Here is a 20,018-nt window from a genome sequence, read left to right as displayed (position 1 = left end):
CATTTTTGCCCATTTCGTGGAATTGATTTTGACATTTAAGAAAAATCAATGAAGCTAATCACATCAACCAATTAAATTGGGCTCTTATCTTAGGGGAGTCCAATTACTAGAATGCTGTAACAATCAAATTTTGCTTAATTTGTTTTAAAAAGATATCAGCATATGTCGCAAGTAGAATTTATTGTTTTTGAGTGATTTGCGATACATAAAAGCATGATTTATTATGAGTTCATCGACAATTGATTTGTACGTTAAACTTGTGAGCTAGGTTTATAAGGAGCCACTAGTCAATAATTTGTCGATTATGATATACATAAGCAAAGTTTAAAACACTCTATTTAACATAGTAAAAATGAGCTTCTCCCTATGTGAAATAAATAAAAACTCAACCAATAAATTTATAAATAAAATCATAGATATCTAATCTTCTGTCTTATTTACTTACTACTCGTGATTGTTCAACTTCTTATAATAATATATTATCATACATCAAATTAATCTTGGAAAAATATTGTTGGATTCTATTGGCATTGAAGAGTATATATAATTTTATTTTGTTGATGTAATGGAAATGTGACTCTGTAGTGTGAAAGTGGAGTGTGACATGTGTCCACTTTGATGTTTTTCAAATTTTAGAAAAATTAAATTTTGATACAGGTGTTTGCCATTTTATTGGAACAGGGTTAGTGAAAATGATGTGAATAGTGAAAGAATTTATATTCAAAAATTGAGTGATGCGTGCACAAAGATTTCATTACTTTATTTCAAGTAAAATATTCATTGCCTATTTCCTTTTTCACTTTAGATCAAATGATGGGATTTCCCTTTTTATTTTACACTTTTTGGTAGCACAAAATCACCCTCTTCTTAGTTCGTCTGAATTGTTTATATCAGGACATATAGTTACTATTGTACACATCTTACGTATTCATCTTTTTTTTTTTTTTCAGTGGTCAACATCTGAATTATCTGCTTTTATTGACTTATTTATTTTTAAAAAAGAAGTTGGTGTTTAATTATTGATCTGATTTTTCACAACGTTTGGTAGGTAGTAATGTAGTATCTTTGTTTCAGCTTTTAGTATTCAATTGAGAGTGCACGAATTTTAATAAAGTAATTAGATACTTGTAAGTGAAATAAGAATTTCACATTTTATGTGAGTGTTAAAATAATTAAAGTACAATAAGGATCTCATCTAATTTTATTAAAAATAAAAATGAATATAAAAATACGGAACATTCAAAAAAAAAAAAATACTACGAAGGAGTAATTAATTAGTACTCTAAATAATAGAAGAACAAAAAAATATTTAAAAATTGGGAGGGTCTTGCATGCGGCTTGGTGCAGTGGTTCTTCTTGCGCCTCATGTCTCTCTAATAACTCCCAGGTTCATGGTTCCGAATCCCAGTGGCTCCATTCTGAATATGTTTTTCCACTTTTTCTTTAATTTCACTTTTTTCCTATTTTTCCTTGCGTTTTTTTTTTTGTTTTTCTTCAGTTTTTTTTTCTGATTTTTTACAATGTTTCTTTATTTTGTTTTGTTTGTGTTTTTTTTTTTACATTATTCCAAACTAATTATTATTATGACAAAAAGTAATTATTGATAAAAAAGAAAAGTAGTGTTTTTGAAGCATTACTTTTCATTATTCCAATAATTTTACAAGTTTTCGTGAGTAAAAATAACAATTTTCGTGAAAAAATTAATAATTTTAAAATATTACATTTGTTCATATTAATAATTATACTTTTTACGAAGATAATAATTACTTTCTTCTATTTTTTCATTTACTTTTGTTTTATTTCTAAATATTACCTTTATTCATATCAATAGTTATTTTTTCTTACGCCTATAATTACTTGAGACAATAAATAAAATTATAAGTTTTAATGAGTAAAATAGCAATTTTCATGAAAAAGTAATAATTTTGAAATATTACATTTCTTCATATGAATAATTATTTTTTTTATTAAGATCATAGTTACTTTTAATAAGTATAAAATGTACACTTGTTAACACAAATGTATACTTATGTTAATATAAATATTTACATTTATTCAATATAAAGTATTATATTTTCTAAACCCTAAACCTTGAAAACTAAACCCTAAATCATGAACATTAAGCCCTAAACACTAAATCATAAACTCTAATAGGAATATTTACTTTTAATAAGTATAAAATATACATTTAGTGTACAAATGTATACTATGTTAATATAATATTTACCATTATTCAATATAGAGTATTTTATTTTCTAAACTCTAAATTCTAAAAACTAAACCTAAATTATGAATACTAATCCTTAAGAGCATCGGCAACGCCTTACTCGAGTAGGCACTCGAGTAAGGCGTTGCCATCGTGTATGGCGTTGCAGACGGCGGGTACTCGAGCCTTCGAGTATGCTCGATCGGGGGGAGAGGGAAGGCGCGTGCAATGCACGCGCCTTAATTAAAAAAAATAGAGAAATTCGAATTTTAAATTCGAATTTTGACTGCTTTTCCTCGATATGCGTGCTTCACCACCTCGGCGTCGGGCGAGGAGATCTCTTCTTCCCGGCCCATTGACAACTAGGCGGCGAAGGCGGCAAAGGGGAAAGGGAAGGCATCAGCGTCGCATACGAGCTCGGATCCTCCACCGAAAATAGTGGAGAGGTTGGACAGGTCCAACCAGCAGATGAGGGCATTCACCGCCCAGTACCAGCGGAGGAACGATATCAAGGAGAGGGAGCTCGATATGCAGCTCCTGAACACGGATACGACGCACATGACGGACGCACAAAGGGCATTGCACGCGTCCATGGTCGCCGACGTGCTCAGGCGTCGTGGTCTAGACTAGGATTTTAATTATGTAATTTTAATGATGGGGTAATATGATGTTTATGTGTTGTTAATTTTTATGTAATTTTTTTTATGTTTTAGGTGTTTTAAAATTTTATGTTTAATGGCGTATTTAACTATTAGAAAAATATGTTATTTAAATTATGCAATTAAATTTAAATGAAAAACATAAAAATCAAAACTAATGTTATTAAGTAGACTATCAAGTAACTCCAATGCAGCACTACCTACTCAATAACACAACCACTATCAAGTAGGCTATCAAGTAAGCCCATTGCGGATGCTCTAAAACCCTGAACACGGAGTAAATCATGAATCTTAATAGAAATATTTACTTTTAATTAGCATACTTGAGCAAATAACTAAAAGTAAAAGTTCGTATAATAAAAATAAACATTATTTTGAAGAAATGTAATGTTTAATGTTTCAAAAACATTACATTTCTTCATATTAATAATTATTTTTTATGTTATTAATAATTATTTGACCAAATAATTAAAAGCATAAGTTCTCATAAATAAAAGTAACAATTATTGTAAACAAATGTACTCCCTCCGTCCCGCTATTCAAGTCCTATTTTCCTTTTTGGGTTGTCTCACCGATAATGTCCCGTTTCCTAAAAAGGAAATAATTAGGGGATGCTTAACATTAATTAAAACACTAATTAAATGCCTAATACAAAAGATCAAAAATACATCTAACCCTAGAATTCAAGGAGACTCTCGGCTCTCTCTCTCTCTCTGCGCCTCCACCCTCACCTTCTCTCCGGTGGATGCCGGATCTGTCACCTCTCTCCATCGGTGACCGCAATGCCTCGCCGCTCGTTTTCCGGCGACCAGGGCTCTGCCCTCTCCTGGCTTCCATCTGCAAAGAGACTCTCGGCTCTCTCTCTCTCTCTCTCTGCGCCTCCACCCTCACTTTCTCCTCCGTCGCCTTCTCTCTGCTAGATGCCGGATCTGTCACTTCTCTCCCTCCGCCGCCCGTATTCACCTCTCTCTCTTCCTTCTGCTAAACTCCGGCGCTCAGTGAAGCCACGGCCGCCTTTCCTTCCACTCACAAATTTGCGACAGCAGTTCTCGTCGCCGCCCTCGGTCGCCCTTTTCCTCCCTCTGATCTCCTCCGCCTCCGCCTCTCACCTCTAATCTCCCCTGACCCTCTGCAAAACCCTAACCCCTAATTTGGGTTGCAGATTTGGTTGGGGGAAATCGTTTGATTTCTGAGTTCGATTTGGGTGGGTTGCAGATTTCTGAGCTCGATTTGGGTGGGGTTGCAAATTTGGGTGGTGATTTGCCGACGGTGGTTCCAAAGGTGATTTCATTTCTGCATTCTCACCTCTAATTTCTGCATTTCTGCATTTGTGGGAGGGGAGTGACACTACTATTCCAAATGCAGATAGAAATGGCGAAGAGCAAAAGGCGAAGGAGCAACAACCCAATTTCTGCAATTTCGCCCAAATTCTGCAAATCGCCCAATTTCTAAAATTTTGTGTTCATTTAAGAATTTTAGTTTTTCATAATTTCAATTTTTCATTTTCAGAATTTTAATTATTTAGGAAATTTTCATTTTCATTAGAATCATGAAACATTAACAATCCCTTAATCACAAACTTAAATATGTGGACCACACTCTTTATTCTACTTACTTCATTTTCCTTAATCTCCGTGCCGAAAAGAAACGGGACATGAATAGCGGGACGGAGGGAGTAATAATTTTGAAACAATACATTTCTTTATATCAATAATTACATTTTTTTACGACAATAATTATTTTATCAAATAACTAAAAGTACAAGTTTTCGCATATAAAATAAATATTACTTTTTTTATATTAATAATTACTTTTTTTGCTACAATAATTACTTGATTAAATAATTAAAAGTAAAAATTATCATAAATAAAAGTAACATTTATCATAACAAATGTAATAATTTAGAAATATTAGTACATTTTATTATAACAATAATTACTTTTTATTACGTCAATAATTACTTAATCAAATAGCTAAGAATAAAAATTCTAACCAATAAAAATAATTTTACTTTTCTATATATCAATAATTACTTTTTCTTTTAAAAATAATTGCTTGAACAAATAACTAAAAGTAAATGTTATTATGAATTAAAATAAACATTATTGTGAAAAATATAATATTTTTGAAACATTACATTTCACCATATCAATGATTACTTTTTATTACGACAATATTTACTTGACTAAATAACTAAAAATACAAATTCTAACGAGTAAAAATAAGCAATAATTTTATTCATATCAATAATTATTTTTTCTTATTAGAATAATTATTTCATCAAATAACTAAAATTAAAAGTTTTCATGAACGAAAGTAACATTTATCATAAATAAATATAATAATTTTGAAACATTATATTTCTTTATATGAATAGTTATTTTTTTTTATCACAATAATGATTATTTGACCAAATTAACACTTGCTACCATCAAATTCTATCCTCAAATTCGACCATGAGAGTAGTCCTGAAAATTGAAATAGTTCGAGCAAAAATATATTATTTTAGCTTCGATACTTAATTACATGAATCGATATCCAAAAACTATAGCTACATTGCTCTACTTCATTGCTACATATCCTGATGAATACTTATTCATCATCCAAATTAATTCAATTCTCCATCAAGAAATCAATATGTGTTCCTCCAAATCAAAATTGCAGCAGCAGGAGCCTAATCGCGCCCCTCTCTTAGAAAGGCGCAACATATAACAAATTAAAATAAGAGACAATTAGAAAAATTAGACCTTATCCATTACTAGTTTCGAAGATGAGCAGAGGTGTAAATGAGGCTACAAGAAATGGTTCATGTACCTCAAAATATCGAATCAAGATAATTTAAAAAAAAAAAAAAAAAAAAATCAAGAGTACAAACAACCAAAAGCACCAGTAAAAATCAAGATAATCAGCCCCGCCCTCCCAGCAGATCTCATTCCCAGCTACAATGACAAATCAGTCCCGCCCCGAACTCCACCGGCCTCGACAGGATCAGACCCGCCCCGGTCACCGTGAAGATCTTTGGAAATCGAGGAGAGGGGTGGGAAATTTGGGGATCTAGGGTTTGGAAGAAACGGCGAAATCACCGGAGAAGAAAGGAGAAGGAGCGGTCGCCTTGTTCTTCCCCGGCGAAATCGCTGGAGATAAGGAGGATAGAGGCGGCCTTGATGTCCGGCGCTTGGACTGCTCAGCGATGATAGGAAGGAGAAAGAGTAGAGGGAGACGACAGAACTCTCTAGAGAGAGAGAAACTGAAACGAAAAATGAAGGAAAAAGTGAAAAGTAAATAGAAAACTCTATTTATATTTTTTAATCGGGTTCGGGCCGGGTCTGAAAACGGGTCGGGGAACCCGGTCGCATAGCATGCGGTTAATTAACCGCATGCAATAAATTGCGTTAAAAATTTGTTGAGTTTCAATTCTGTTTAGAGCGTGTCGGAAAGGGCGTGTAGAAATTGGAATTTATTACTAATTTTTTGTTGCATTTTATTTGTTTATTTTCTTTTTTCTTTTTTTTTTGATGAATCATGCACACACATTCGCTCAACTTTTTATTTACCACAACGTATTATGAAAGAAAATAGTATGTCGTAAAATTCACAATTCTCTAATCATTGGATATATTTGTTTTCATATAAAGCCTTCTTTTTTTTTGAATGGGGGAGTTGGGGAGGAGAAGCAGTGGAGTTTGAATCCGAGACCTCACTATTCACACACTGGAGGTCGCACCTCTTGATGTCCCCTTGGGGATATCATATAAAGCCTTATTGGTTTCAGTTTACTCACACGTGTCACAATCGTGATTACAACAGATAAAATGAATAGTTTTTTTTAGAGAGAGAGAATAAAATGAAAAGTTTATATAAGTTTTTTGTGTCGTTGATTTCTTGATGTATTGCCTCTTTCTTTTTTTTTGATAAATTAACAGTATTAAATAAAGTAATTTAAAGACCACGTTACAGAGGACTCCAACCTAATTAAGACCTTTGGCATTGAACATTAACCTCTTACTGCTTGACCAACACACATAATATTGCCTCTTTTCTTATGCTATTGATTGGTGATGGTGGAGTAGGATTGCTGTATTAATATTTTGCTCAATATCACATGAAATTATAAAATTCTCTTATTTTATGCATCTATAACCAAATAAAGTAGTTTTGCCTGTACAGATTTGTGAGTTTAGAAATAATTGTCAATCCTATTGGGATCAATTGGTGAAGTTCTCTATCTCCAGAAAAAGAGTAAAAGAATAAAAAAGGTTAAAGTTCTCACTCAATTGTAACGAGTGACGACAGTGTTGAAAACTACCATATATATATATATATATATATATATATATATATATGGTCAAGTTAAACAGAGAATTATTATATATTTTATTTTGAACAAGTCTATACATTTTACGAACAGATTAACATAACTAACGAACAGACGTATTTAGTAAAAAAAGAGAAAAACTCGCCACCAACATGATTCGAACCCGGGGCAAATTGCTGTTCATGCGGTACATTGATCTGTTCGTAAAAATTGTAGATCTGTTCGTTTTTATTTCACGAATTCTCTATTCTCTAAATATTTAGCATTCTCTGTTTAACTTTTCTCTCTCTCTCTCTCTCTATATATATATATATATATAGGGTGCGGTTATAGTGAGAACCACAATTATCGTGAGAACATAAGAACCAATAAAATTACTGCATCTGCTATACAAATTAATGCATCCGCCATTAAATTTAATGCATCCGAAAAAAATAATTTTTTTGCTCCCTTCAGGATTCGAACCCAGCGCCTGCATCCATCCACCAAGATGATGCATCCACCGTAGATCTTGATGATCGAATGACTTAAAATGGTTCTCCGTTCTTATTTTATTAGTGGTTCTTATTTGAACCTCTCCCTATATATATATATATATATATACATATATATATATTTGCGAAAAGTAAATTTTTGGCTACCTATGAGATTCGAACTCGGGGCCATGAATTCATCCAACAAAGTGATGAATCAACCGTAGATCTTGATGATCTAAGGACTGAAATGGTTCCTATTTTTTATATTCAAAAAGGTGTTTTTATTTTAGCTTACATCCAACAAAGTGTTTTTTATATTCAAAAAGGTGTTTTTATATATATATTGTCTTATTCATTAGTCTTACATTTCACGAAAAATAGCAATCTCACTGAAACCTAATCCTATGTATATATGGTGAGATGAGATTCCATATATATAGTGAGATCTTAGATTTATTTGTAGGTGTTGATTTAATGTATCTTATGACTGATATTTATCTTGAAGGGAGAAATTTTTTACATAGATTTAAATTTTGGAGATAGCAAAAATTTTACTATTATTTTTTAATATCGTTATTCAATATTATATAATATCTTATTCATCACTATATACTGACTTATTCATTAGTGTCATATCGCAAAATGATAATTTCGCTCAAACCTAATCATATATATATACACCCGGATGACACTTCATCAGAGACATTACCACTATCATATTATCACATTATCTATGATAACATGAAGTGGGAGTCGGTGGGACACATGTATAAGTGGACTAGTGAGTTATGGTAAAAAGAAAATGTATTTAAATTTCCATTTTTGCTTTTAGTGACTTATGACTACTTTCTTTTTCGGAAAATTTCTAGTAGTGGATGAATTACTCAAAATGTTGGGGAAATCATTTTGGAGAAGGGTACTCAAATTGGATGTTTTTGTGAGTGAATACTCAACGAATTTTCCTATTTCAGGATTTCTTTACTTTTCGTGAAAATTTCAAAACGAAATAAATTCCATTTCATAGATTATATTTATAGAAGTGATATGTCATACACTATTTGTAAGCATCGCCAACGTTTAATTTATATCAGTAATTTTATTTTGAAGATATGTTTTATATGTAGGGATTGGATTAAATAAAATCTCTCTTAGCATACAAATTACAAATTCTTCACACTTAACATATAAATTAATTAAACTTAACCTATAAAATATTTATAGTTTCGTGATATTGGGTTCAAATTTCAAAGGAGGCACAATGTAATTTATTACCACGAGAATACAAAATTTTATATATTAAGTGCAAGATTCTTAATTTTTACGTCAAATGAATTTACACCGGAACTCTACCCCCTCTCTCCCTATATATATTTAGAAGCTTGCGATGCGAGCTAAAGAGCTCTCTTCCTCAAAGATGAGGATAAGACATCAGTGAATTTCTTACAGAAATGGTCATATTTAGGGATGGCAATCTACCCACGGGTAGCGGGTATCCGCGAAAACCCGCACCCATTAGGGTAGGGTTTGGATACCATTTGATATCCACGGATAGTTTCGTGGGTGCAATTCACTATCCATTTAGTTCGTGGGTATGGGTTTGGATACTTACTATCCATACCCGCGAAACCCGTTTACCCGCCAAAAATACCCGCTAATTATCCGTCAATTACCCGTCAAATATCCATAAAAAAATTCATAAAATATGGGCCTTGAATATATATTTTAAGGTTATGGACTAGCATATTATATTTGAAAATAGGCCCAAATAAAAATTGAAGGAAGGCTCAAGCTCTAATACTATTATTCTGTTTCCTATGCCCTAATTCTCGTTTGGCAAAACATTTCTTTCTTCTAACTGACACAGCCGCTCAACCTTCAGCAGCTCCCCTTTTCTTCCCTTGTGGCAGTCGAGAATCAAGCCACCAGCCGGCCGCCGCCCTCGCCCAGCAACGCCGCCCTCGTCCAGCCACCAGTCGGCCGCCGCCCTCGTCCAGCAACGCCAGCTACTCGCCCAGCAACGCCAGCAACGCCGCCCTCCTCGCGAAGTCGCGGTTCCAGCCACCAGCTGGCAACCACTCGCCCAGCCGCTTTCCTCCACGCACCGGCAGTCCGGCACCGCCCAGCCATTAAAGGTATCTAACTTGAGTTTATTTAGTTAAACTAAAATATAGTAAGTCATTTAAATTGTAATCTAGCAATTAATCTGAAATATGTTAAAGATTACATATGTTGGCATTTTAATTAATCTGAAAATTGAGTAAATTGAGTATATGTTTGGCAAATTGAGTATATTATTTATTGAATAATCAGTGGCTGCAAATTGATTATATGTTTGGCAAATTGAGTATATTATTTATTGAACATTTGTCAACACTATAGTGGCTGAAACTTGAGTATATGTTTGGTGACTTGTTAATATTATTTATTGGGTATTTGTCAACACTATAGTGGCTGAAAATTGAGTATATGTTTGATGATTTGTTGATTTATTGAACAATGGTTGCATATTGTTCTTTGTGGATTTGAACTATGATATTTGTGTTGATTTTTTTTTCTATTAAATTTGTTGTAAATTAATATTTAAATTCTATTTCGTGGGTATCCAGCGGATAGTGGGTATCCGGCGGATAGTGGGTATCCGGCGGATAACGGGTATCCGTCGGATAGTGGGTGACGGATACCCGTCGGATAGCGGGTTTCGCGGATACCCGACGGGTAGTGGGTATCCGCGGGTAGTGGGTTTGGATACCATTTGATATTCATGGATAGTTTCGTGGGTAGCAATCACTATCCATTTAGTTCGTGGGTATGGGTATGGATAGTCACTATCTATACCCATCGTACCCGATTGCCATCCCTAGTCATATTTTGGGTATCATTGCCCCATTATAGTGGCTGCACAAACAGCATATGTAGTCATCAGATAGCCCAAAAAAGAATAAAAGAAGAAGGCCGAAGAGGCCCTACCATGATCATTATGGGCCTTATATTCAAGCCCATATCATTTTTTAGCCCCCGAAAACTCCGATGTTTGGAGTAGATGTTTAAAATAATACTCCCTCCGTCCGCCAAAAGTATGGCACAATTACTATATTTGGCGTCCGCAAAAAGTATTCCACTTTCCTTTTTAAGCCATGGTCCCACCATCCACCTTTATATTTTATCCTTACAAACACTCTTTATTTACAAAAAAACCCACCCCAAATTCAATCTCCACCACATATCTCAAAAAGTGGTGGGACCATTTCTCCACTACATCAACATCATCACCAATTTTATTAATCTCCGTGCCCAGCTAAAGTGCCATACTTTTGGCGGACGGAGGGAGTACTAAATAATTTTTTAAACATAAATAATTAATATCTCAAGAATTATGTATAAGCGATCTTGATTTGCTTTTATGGTGCTTTTATTAGTTTTTGTTTTCGCTGCATTAGGGAGCCGAGCTGCTTAGGGGTGATGGTTAGGCTGGAACTTCTAAAGCTGTCTCTTCTCTGCTTCCTCGCAGTCTCTTTTAGACGAGTACTCTTTCCCCGTTTAAGGATTTTCACTTTCGGATTTGCCTTAAAAGGATTTTAACGAGGCTCGGCCCTTAGTTTACTCCTATGTGTTTTTAAGGGTTTCTAAGTTCGCTTTTTCTGTTTCTTTTTTAATAAATCTATTTAATAAAAAAAATGTATAAGCGATCTTGAATTTTTCTATTCTTCTATCTAATTTTAGCCAATTTTGGTCATGAGGGGTATAGAATTTGTTTTACCGATGAGAAAATGATATAGTTTTTTTTTTTTTTTTGAAAGGCAGAAAATGATAGCGTTAATTCAGAATTTGTATTTCCCCATCCTTCTGTCATTAGAGGTAAAAAATTATCAACATACTAACTTAGATATTTTCAAATGATACTTTAAAGATTCTTTTAAAAAATCAATCTGATAATATATGTGATACTATCATATTATTTGGTATATATGTTAAAACTTAAGGGTGCGTTCACTTTGATGGATGAGAAAATAAGGAAGAAAAAATGGCGAATTTCTCTTTTGTGTAAAATGTGAAATAAGAAATGAGACATTTAAAGGCATATTTTTTTGTTATCCCTCTATTTAGAGGAGTATAAAAAACAAACACACCCTAAAAGTATTTATTGTATAGAGCGAAAAATATAATTTGATTTGTATGCATGTAGAATACGAGAAATAATTCTATTATTACTCCCTCCTTCCCATGAATCTTGATACGTTTGGTTTCCACACGAGAATTAAGGAGTTGTAGATTAGTGTTTTAAGTGTGTAGTTAATAAAGTATAAAAGTGATAAAGTAAGAAAAAGAAGGTAATCCTGATTACCTTATTTGAAAATGTGTCAAGATTCGTGAGACGACCCGAAAAATAAAACATGTCAAGATTTGTTGGAGGAAGCAGTTCTTAAAGTTGTTGACCTTATAGGTTATCACGAAACGTAGCTCTAAATGTTTTAAAAAAAACACTTCATTATCTTTGAACTAGAAATTAGTCTATAATGAAACAACTAGGAAAAGAAAAGACTAAATAAGTTTTGTCCATACAAATTAAACTTAGTTCACAAACCAACACAAAATTGCAAAAATAAATAAATAAATAAATCCACAGAAATCAGCAGCCGCCAATTCTTCTTTGTTAATGACGGATTTGTGTGAATGGTGAGACTGGCATTTTCGAAGCATTATAACAGCCTCTCACTTCGACTTCACTCACACCATAGCCCCATCCTCTTTCTTTCTCTTCTCATCTCTCAAGCTCAACACCAGTTTAGAGAGAGAGAGAGAGAAGCGTTTGAAGAGCAATGGATATGGCTATTGGTGCACGCCCCACTTCGAACCTTACCCCTAAAGCTATTCTCCTATCGTCTAGGAACTTCGAATCCGTTCAAAAAAGCTCCATTTATGGCCGTTCTTGGCTGAAAAGGCAATTTCTTGGTGGCCCTTTATCTATTAAAACGAAATCCAAGAGCTTGAGCACCCCTCTTCGGAATTCTGTCAAATGCTCTGTTTCTGAAGCCACGGAGGCTGCCACGGGTACTCTATTACTTTTGCTTATGATCATTTTCTCGTTTTATATGTGTACTGTTGATTCTGTGTGTGCGTGTGTTGTGTTTGGTGTTATGCTTGTGTGATATGCGGTTAGAAACGTTGTGTTTTCCCCATTGAGGGGAATTTTTCATGTCGTTTCTGAGTTATTTTTTAGGTCGGTTGATGCTATGGGGAGTGTGTGTTTCTTGAGTTTTAGGGGGGAAATATGGTATGATGTTGTTTGTAACGTGTGAGGTTTCTAAATATGTGTTGTATGTTTGTATTCAGAGAAGAAGAGCCAGTTGGTAAGGAGAAATGACATACGAAATATAGCAATTGTTGCACATGTTGATCATGGGAAGACCACTCTCGTGGATGCTATGTTAAGGCAATCCAAGGTACGTGTTCTTGTTGTTTTGCTGAGGACTAATTCGTAGTAATTTACAGTCTAATGTTGCAGTGTATGTATTTATTTGTTTTTCGAGATTAAGTTATGTAGAGGTTCCGAGTAGAAAGGTATTTTGTGAATGTGGAATGATGAATGTTGTCTCCTTTGCGTTTGTGCAGGTTTTTCGGGACAACCAATTTATGCAGGAGAGGATAATGGATTCTAATGATCTAGAGCGTGAAAGGGGAATAACAATACTTAGCAAAAACACATCTATCACGTATAAGGATACGAAGATTAATATCATTGATACTCCAGGCCATTCTGACTTTGGAGGTGAAGTAGAGCGTATTCTCAACATGGTGGAAGGAGTTCTATTAGTGGTACTTTGTTCTTTTCTGCAATATTGGATTACATTATCATTTTGTTTGTATCACGTTGTTTGTTATGTATTCATCTATTGTCAATCTTGTGACTCTTGTCTAGTTGCCTTCAATTGCTAAATGACCCTCCATGTGACATAAAGAAACCGAGTAGCATAGTAAAGCAATTATACCTTTTGTCATTTTCTATTTCCCTTGATATGTGGGGATTTGTTAGAAACCTCCATTAGTCGTCTGCCACTTATCCTAACTGCTTTTACATTTTCATGTTTTATCGTCTCCTTGAGCTTCTGTTTCATTTACCTATAGTCCCACTCTTTTAGTAGGCAGCATTTTCCCCATGATTGTGTTGTTCCTCTGGCATTCCTTTTTTTTTTTCCCCTGTCCATTCTTAAAAGCTGAAGCTTTGTGCATTGAGCATTATATTGCTGAATATGGATGTGGCTATGATTTGTAGGTAGATTCTGTTGAGGGTCCAATGCCGCAGACAAGATTTGTTCTGAAGAAGGCTCTTGAATTTGGCCATTCGGTCATTGTTGTCATCAATAAAATTGACAGGCCCTCTGCTCGTCCAGATTATGTCATAAATTCAACTTTTGAATTGTTATTGAGCTGAACGCAACGGATGAACAGGTATCTTTGCTGCAAATCTTTAATGAGTCAATATATGTTAAACTGATGTGTGAATCTTGTGGTTGGCAATCATCCTCGGTCTCTTGCTTGAGTAGATGCTAATTATATGATTGACTGGATATTTATAAAATGTTTTTAATTATTGTAATCATATTCTCGCGAGCTAGACTGTATCCTGTTTTTATTGAAATACAAATCACAAAGCCTCGACTGGAGAAAAAATTGATACCATGGATTATTGCTTACTGCAATGTTTAACGAATTTTGGTTTTTGTTCTTGATGGCAGTGTGATTTCCAAGTTATATACGCGAGTGGCCTCAAGGACCAGGCAGGACTTTCTCCTGAAAACCTGGCTGAGGATCTTGGACCGCTTTTCGAGACCGTTGTCAGATGCATACCTGGACCACAAATTGCCAAAGATGGTTCTCTTCAATGCTTGTAAGTCTATTTGTCAATTTCACTTTTTCTTCGCATCATGCATCTTTTAATTCTTAATCCGTGGTAATTTTTGAAGGTGGTATGCCTCTTTTGAGCAAAATAAACTATGACTATATTAATCAAAATGATGTTGTTTTGAATTATTCAGTGATCTGAACATGCATATATCCTGATAAGAAAAACAGTATCGTCTGCATATAATGCTAAACTATAATAAAAATTCTACTTGATAGAATAATAATTGCAGTGTGGTGGGGTCAAACATAAAATAGATATTGAAAGGGGTGCCTGGAGTGAAAAACCATGCAACAATCTATTCATATAGCTGCAAACATGTTATTATCTTGAAAGAGCATTTTCAAGTAAATGAATTACTACAGTTAGAGTTACAGAGAAGCAGTATACCAATCATATTCTATGGTTGTGCATCATTGTGTTTCTTCTCAAGTGTATAATAGTTATGATGTAATTATAACATAGCTTGCATATTTATCCTTTTCAGGCTACAAATATTGAATATGATGAACATAAAGGGCGCATTGCTATTGGTCGTCTGCATGCTGGGATGTTGCGCAAAGGAATGGATGTGCGGGTAAGCTCAAACATTTCTAGTTCTCTCCAACTTTACTTGATTGATCTATCTATTCTGGAGCATTGCGGTACTTTGCTTCAATTATCTAACTCATTAACATAAATCTTTTATTTTGTTCAGATTTGTACCTCTGAAGATCAATGCAGGGTTTGGTCGAGTAAGTGAACTGTTTGTGTATGAAAAGTTCTTCCGAGTTCCGACAGAATTAAGTAGAGGCTGGTGACATTTGTGCTGTTTGTGGCATTGATGATATTCAGGTAGGGTTGGTATTTCCTCTCTCTGACAAGTGATGCATGATTTTTTGCTTCCTTATGGTTCTGACAAATTCACGGTACAATATATTTCACCAATTCAGATTGGAGAGACGATTGCAGACAAAATCACGGGGAAGCCATTGCCCTCCATTAAGGTCGAAGAACCTACAGTGAGAATGGCTTTCTCAATCAACATTTCACACCTTTGTGGGCCGTGAGGTATATGGCATGAACATTTATAACAGTTATGAAACAGTGTTAACTAATTTTGACAATGAATCAAAACACCCCTTTACGACAGATTCTTCTTTTTTTTTGGGGACTGTAGGGGAAGTATGTCACCAGTAGAAACCTACGAGATAGGCTCTACCGTGAACTTGAGCGAAATTTGGCAATGAAAGTTGAAGATGGTGAAACTTCTGATACATTTATTGTAAGCGGGCGTGGTACTCTGCATATCACAATATTAATAGAGAACATGTAAGAATCGGGTCCAAATCCCAATCAGTTTTTTACATCTTTCAGGCATTTCTGATATATATTGTAATTTCCTCAGGCGTAGAGAAGGATATGAGTTCATGGTGGGTCCACCCAAGGTTATCAACAAAAGAGTGGATGACAAGTTGTTGGAACCTTTTGAGGTAATACCAAGAGCTCAAAAATAATGAAATATCTATGTTGAAGATTTTTTTTGAATTCTGTATCCTTATTAGTTATTACTCGTACTTTAAAGAGAGAGTTTCCAATGAATGTTTCTGCAGATTGCTATTGTAGAGGTACCAGAAGAATACGTTGGACCCGTAGTGGAACTTCTTGGTAGACGACGTGGACATATGATTGATATGCAAGGAACTGGGTACTGACCTTTATTCTCTTTTTTGTTTCTTCTCCATATGAAGATCTCTTGCTTCTGGTGAAAGTCGTGCCTTTTGGACGAACCAAATATATTTTTGTTTCATATAGAATAAACTCTCTCACATACACGCATATGTACAGAGCAACATGCATATGTAACTTTTTTTTCTTATTTATGGAATCCTAAGTGAGGAATAATCTTGATTTTTTTCCTTTTCAAGATGTTTCATTCTAGCCTGCTACTCAAACCAATGACTATATTCTTATTAGGTCGGAAGGCACGACCTTCATGAAATATAAGGTACCAACAAGGGGCCTCCTCGGGCTGCGAAATTCAATTCTCACTGTAACTCGAGGCACAGCAGTTCTGAACACGATATTTGACGAGTATGGAACTTGGGCCGGTGATATCAGTACCCGTGATCTGGGTTCTTTGGTAATTTTCTATGAACATTATTTTATGGTTCTTTTCCTGTAAATTTTCGTGTCTTGGTCTCTATGTGTGAAACTGCATTCGCTTCTCCTTGTTCTTCTTCTATAAGGTTGCTTTTGAGGATGGAACGAGTACATCCTACGCTATTGCAAGTTCACAAGAACGAGGCCAGATGTTTATTGGACCCGGAGTTGATGTGTACAAAGGTCAAATAATCGGCATCCATCAGCGCCCGGGCGACTTATCCTTGAATGTGTGCAAGAAGAAAGCAGCCACCAACATCCGTTCAAATAAAGAACAAACAGGTGACTGAACTACCTAGCAATTTCTTGCACTATTTGTCCTGTTTATTTTATTTCAGTTTCGCCCGTGCTAGGCATAAATTCCACTATTCGCTCTAAATTCTTTCTTGGTGCTTGTAGTTGTTCTGGATTCGCCTTTGGAATACAGTCTCGATGACTGCATAGAATACATTCAAGAAGACGAACTCGTTGAAGTCACTCCCTTGAGCATCCGGATGTGCAAGAACCCTAAGATGATGAAGAAATCATCACGTTGAAAATGTTATGGGGGACGAGAGCTAGCCTTATACGCGTCCCTGCTCCCATCTGCACACCAATGCAGCTATCATCTGGTACGTTCTGCTTCTCGATCGAGCAGTGATCCCTTGGCCCTCGGGCTAAGATCTTGATGCTTTGTGGGTTGAAATTCTTATAGTTTGAACCAGGTAGGAATGATTTTTGAACCTTCATCATGTGTGAAGGTGGATTGGATCTAGCAATAGCAGTATAGGGCTATAAATTTTACTTGTATAATTTGAGGAAATTGACTGCATAAAAAGAAACAGATTATCGGTTAATTCACGTTTTTCTCTTCTTTTCTTTTAATTATTGTAAATTTTGATTGCATAGTTTTGGTGGAAAGAGTCAAAATTATACTCAGATTCTTTGTTTATATTCCAAGTCAAGAAGAAAAAGTTATGGACATTTTCAAGGTGAAGAAAATGGTTGTAAAGCAGAAACATTCTATTCCTCTTTCTAGATTGTCTAATAACCATTAATTTGAGGAAGCTTCTGCATAATTTTTATTTAAGAAAAGAGAAAAAAGAAAAAAAGAAGACATATGCCAAAGAAAACGTGTTCCATCCATGTATCATTAGTGTTTAGTCTTGTGCTTTGCTCACTAGTCTACAATGTGAAAATAATAAATTTAAAGTGAGTTAGTAACCATTAATCATGTTGTGGATTATGTGCAATTGTTTTATCGTTGGGCGAGAATATTAATTGCCTATGTCATGGTAGGTTATCATAAAATCACAATTTAATTTATAGTAGAGCTGCACTCCATTAGACAATTTAATTAAACTATATGAAAAATCCTAATTAGAGCTCAGTTAGATCCCTAACTATGTATTACTAAATCATAATCAATATTTATCCTAATTGATCTATTAATTATCATTAATTAAGGGTTGCGAATATCCGCACGTCTAATGATCATAATTATTGTGAATATCGGCCAGCCAAGGTTTTGTAATTATACTATTGCGATTATACATTATATTTATTCAAATACAATTTTGTTAATGGGGCACAATAATAACAACTTCTAGATGGCATGGGCCATGAATATGATACCCGAAGAAAAAACACCACAAACAAGGATATTTGATTGAGACAACATATTACATATATATGTAAATGAGAAGAAGATAGTCAAACTTAGCATACGACTCACCAATGGATGCTTCTCCTATGCGTGTAGCGTTAGGTATTAGTATTTCTCATTTTGGCACTACATTAATGTTGTTGATGCCGTTCTAATTTTTTTATTTATTATTAATTAAATATTCTCTCATCTATACTATATCCAACTTTTTTTTTGTATCCAACTATCCATATACTAATACTAGGCGAACTAATGTATAATTTTTTCAACTTTACTAACATGCTAATCCCAAATATAACCATTTCCAATAAGAATTCTTCTACTTTACCTATCTTCTTGGAATATGATCTCTTCTCTCTCTCTCTCGTTTATATAATTGTGTCATTGTAAAGTTGCAATTGTCGAAAATTGATAAAGATTAAAAAAAAAGAATCTTGGAAACTTGGATAAAATTAAATATAATATCAGTTTCTAACCAATAAATCTATGCAGTCACATTGTGGCCACCCACAATTTAATTGAATAGATAAAATTTCAATTAATTTAATTTATTTTTTAAAATAAAAATAGGATTTAGTTGTTTTATTGTATTATCTGTATTGTAGTTATTTTTTTGTAATTTTTTTTTTTTGCATCTTCTATTTTTAATTTTTTTTAATAAAAATAAAAAAGTTACAAAAAATTATTAAAAAAACACAATATAAAGAATACAATTAAATAACTAAATCTTATTTTTATTTTAAAAAATAAGTTAAATAAATTAATATTTTTTCTATTTAAGTGAATTATGGGTGGCCACAATGTGGCTGTTTAGCATCACTCGTTTCTAAATACCTACCAATGGACAGCGTGTACTAGGGATGTCAATGGGTGGGTTTTACACCACCAGAACCATTAAAATTGTTACGGTTCCGGAACCAGAACCGACCCATTGCTTAATGGATCCACACCGGACCAGACCATTAAGTGAAAAATTAATGGGTGTGGGTAGGTTAATTACCTGGGTATTATAAGACCCATAGACCCAATAATACCCATTACCAAACTTAAGAAAGCCCATGGTCTCATGACCAGACCAGCCACCCCCGCACCCCCCCCCCCAACCCCACCCCCCCTCCAAAAAATTTTTTTTTTTTTTAATTTTTAAAAAAAATTTCCTCCCAATTCCACCCCAGCCCCGCCACCCCCACCCACCCCCCCACCCCCCCTCACCCCCCCCCCCAATTTTTTTTTAATTTTTAAAAAAAAATTCCTCCAATTCCCACCACCCCCCAGCCCAGCCACCCCCCACCCACACCCACCCACCCCCCCCCCCACCCCCCCCCCTCAAAAAAATTTTTTTTTTTAATTTTTTAAAAAAATTTTCCTCCCCACCATTCCACCCCAGCCCCGCCACCCCACCCACCCCCCACCCCCCCTCCAAAATTTTTTTTTTTTAAATTTTTTAAAAAAAATTTCCTCCCCAATTCCACCCCAAAGCCCGCCACCCCACCCCACCCCCACCTCCCCCCCCTCCAAAAATTTTTTTTTTTAAATTTTTTAAAAAATTTTCCTCCCCAATTCCACCCCCCCCGCCACCCCCACCCACCCCCCCCCCTCCAAAAATTTTTTTTTTTAATTTTTTTAAAAAAATTTCCTCCCCAATTCCACCACCCCCCCCCCCGCCACCCCCCA

General features: G+C 34.7%; 2 protein-coding genes across 3 annotated transcripts in view; both read left to right on the top strand.

Annotated features, from left to right (window-relative positions):
• The window catches only part of LOC131001622 (H/ACA ribonucleoprotein complex subunit 4), an 806,367-nt gene that overhangs the window by 701,946 nt on the left and 84,403 nt on the right, over positions 1 to 20,018 (top strand). The window lies entirely within an intron of this gene.
• Positions 12,305 to 17,539, top strand: LOC131002419 (putative elongation factor TypA-like SVR3, chloroplastic). The gene is given in 18 exon segments (XM_057928924.1): positions 12,305 to 12,705; positions 12,988 to 13,097; positions 13,267 to 13,470; positions 13,928 to 14,072; positions 14,075 to 14,103; positions 14,391 to 14,546; positions 15,045 to 15,134; positions 15,255 to 15,281; positions 15,283 to 15,342; positions 15,344 to 15,391; positions 15,490 to 15,588; positions 15,590 to 15,607; positions 15,717 to 15,868; positions 15,945 to 16,029; positions 16,150 to 16,244; positions 16,514 to 16,679; positions 16,786 to 16,981; positions 17,099 to 17,539. Coding segments are annotated over 18 exon segments (2,049 nt in total). The 5' UTR covers positions 12,305 to 12,473; the 3' UTR covers positions 17,236 to 17,539.

This window comes from Salvia miltiorrhiza, chromosome 1 (assembly GCF_028751815.1).
Source record: "Salvia miltiorrhiza cultivar Shanhuang (shh) chromosome 1, IMPLAD_Smil_shh, whole genome shotgun sequence".
Lineage (NCBI taxonomy): Eukaryota > Viridiplantae > Streptophyta > Magnoliopsida > Lamiales > Lamiaceae > Salvia > Salvia miltiorrhiza.
This window is presented reverse-complemented; position numbering and strand designations above follow the sequence as displayed.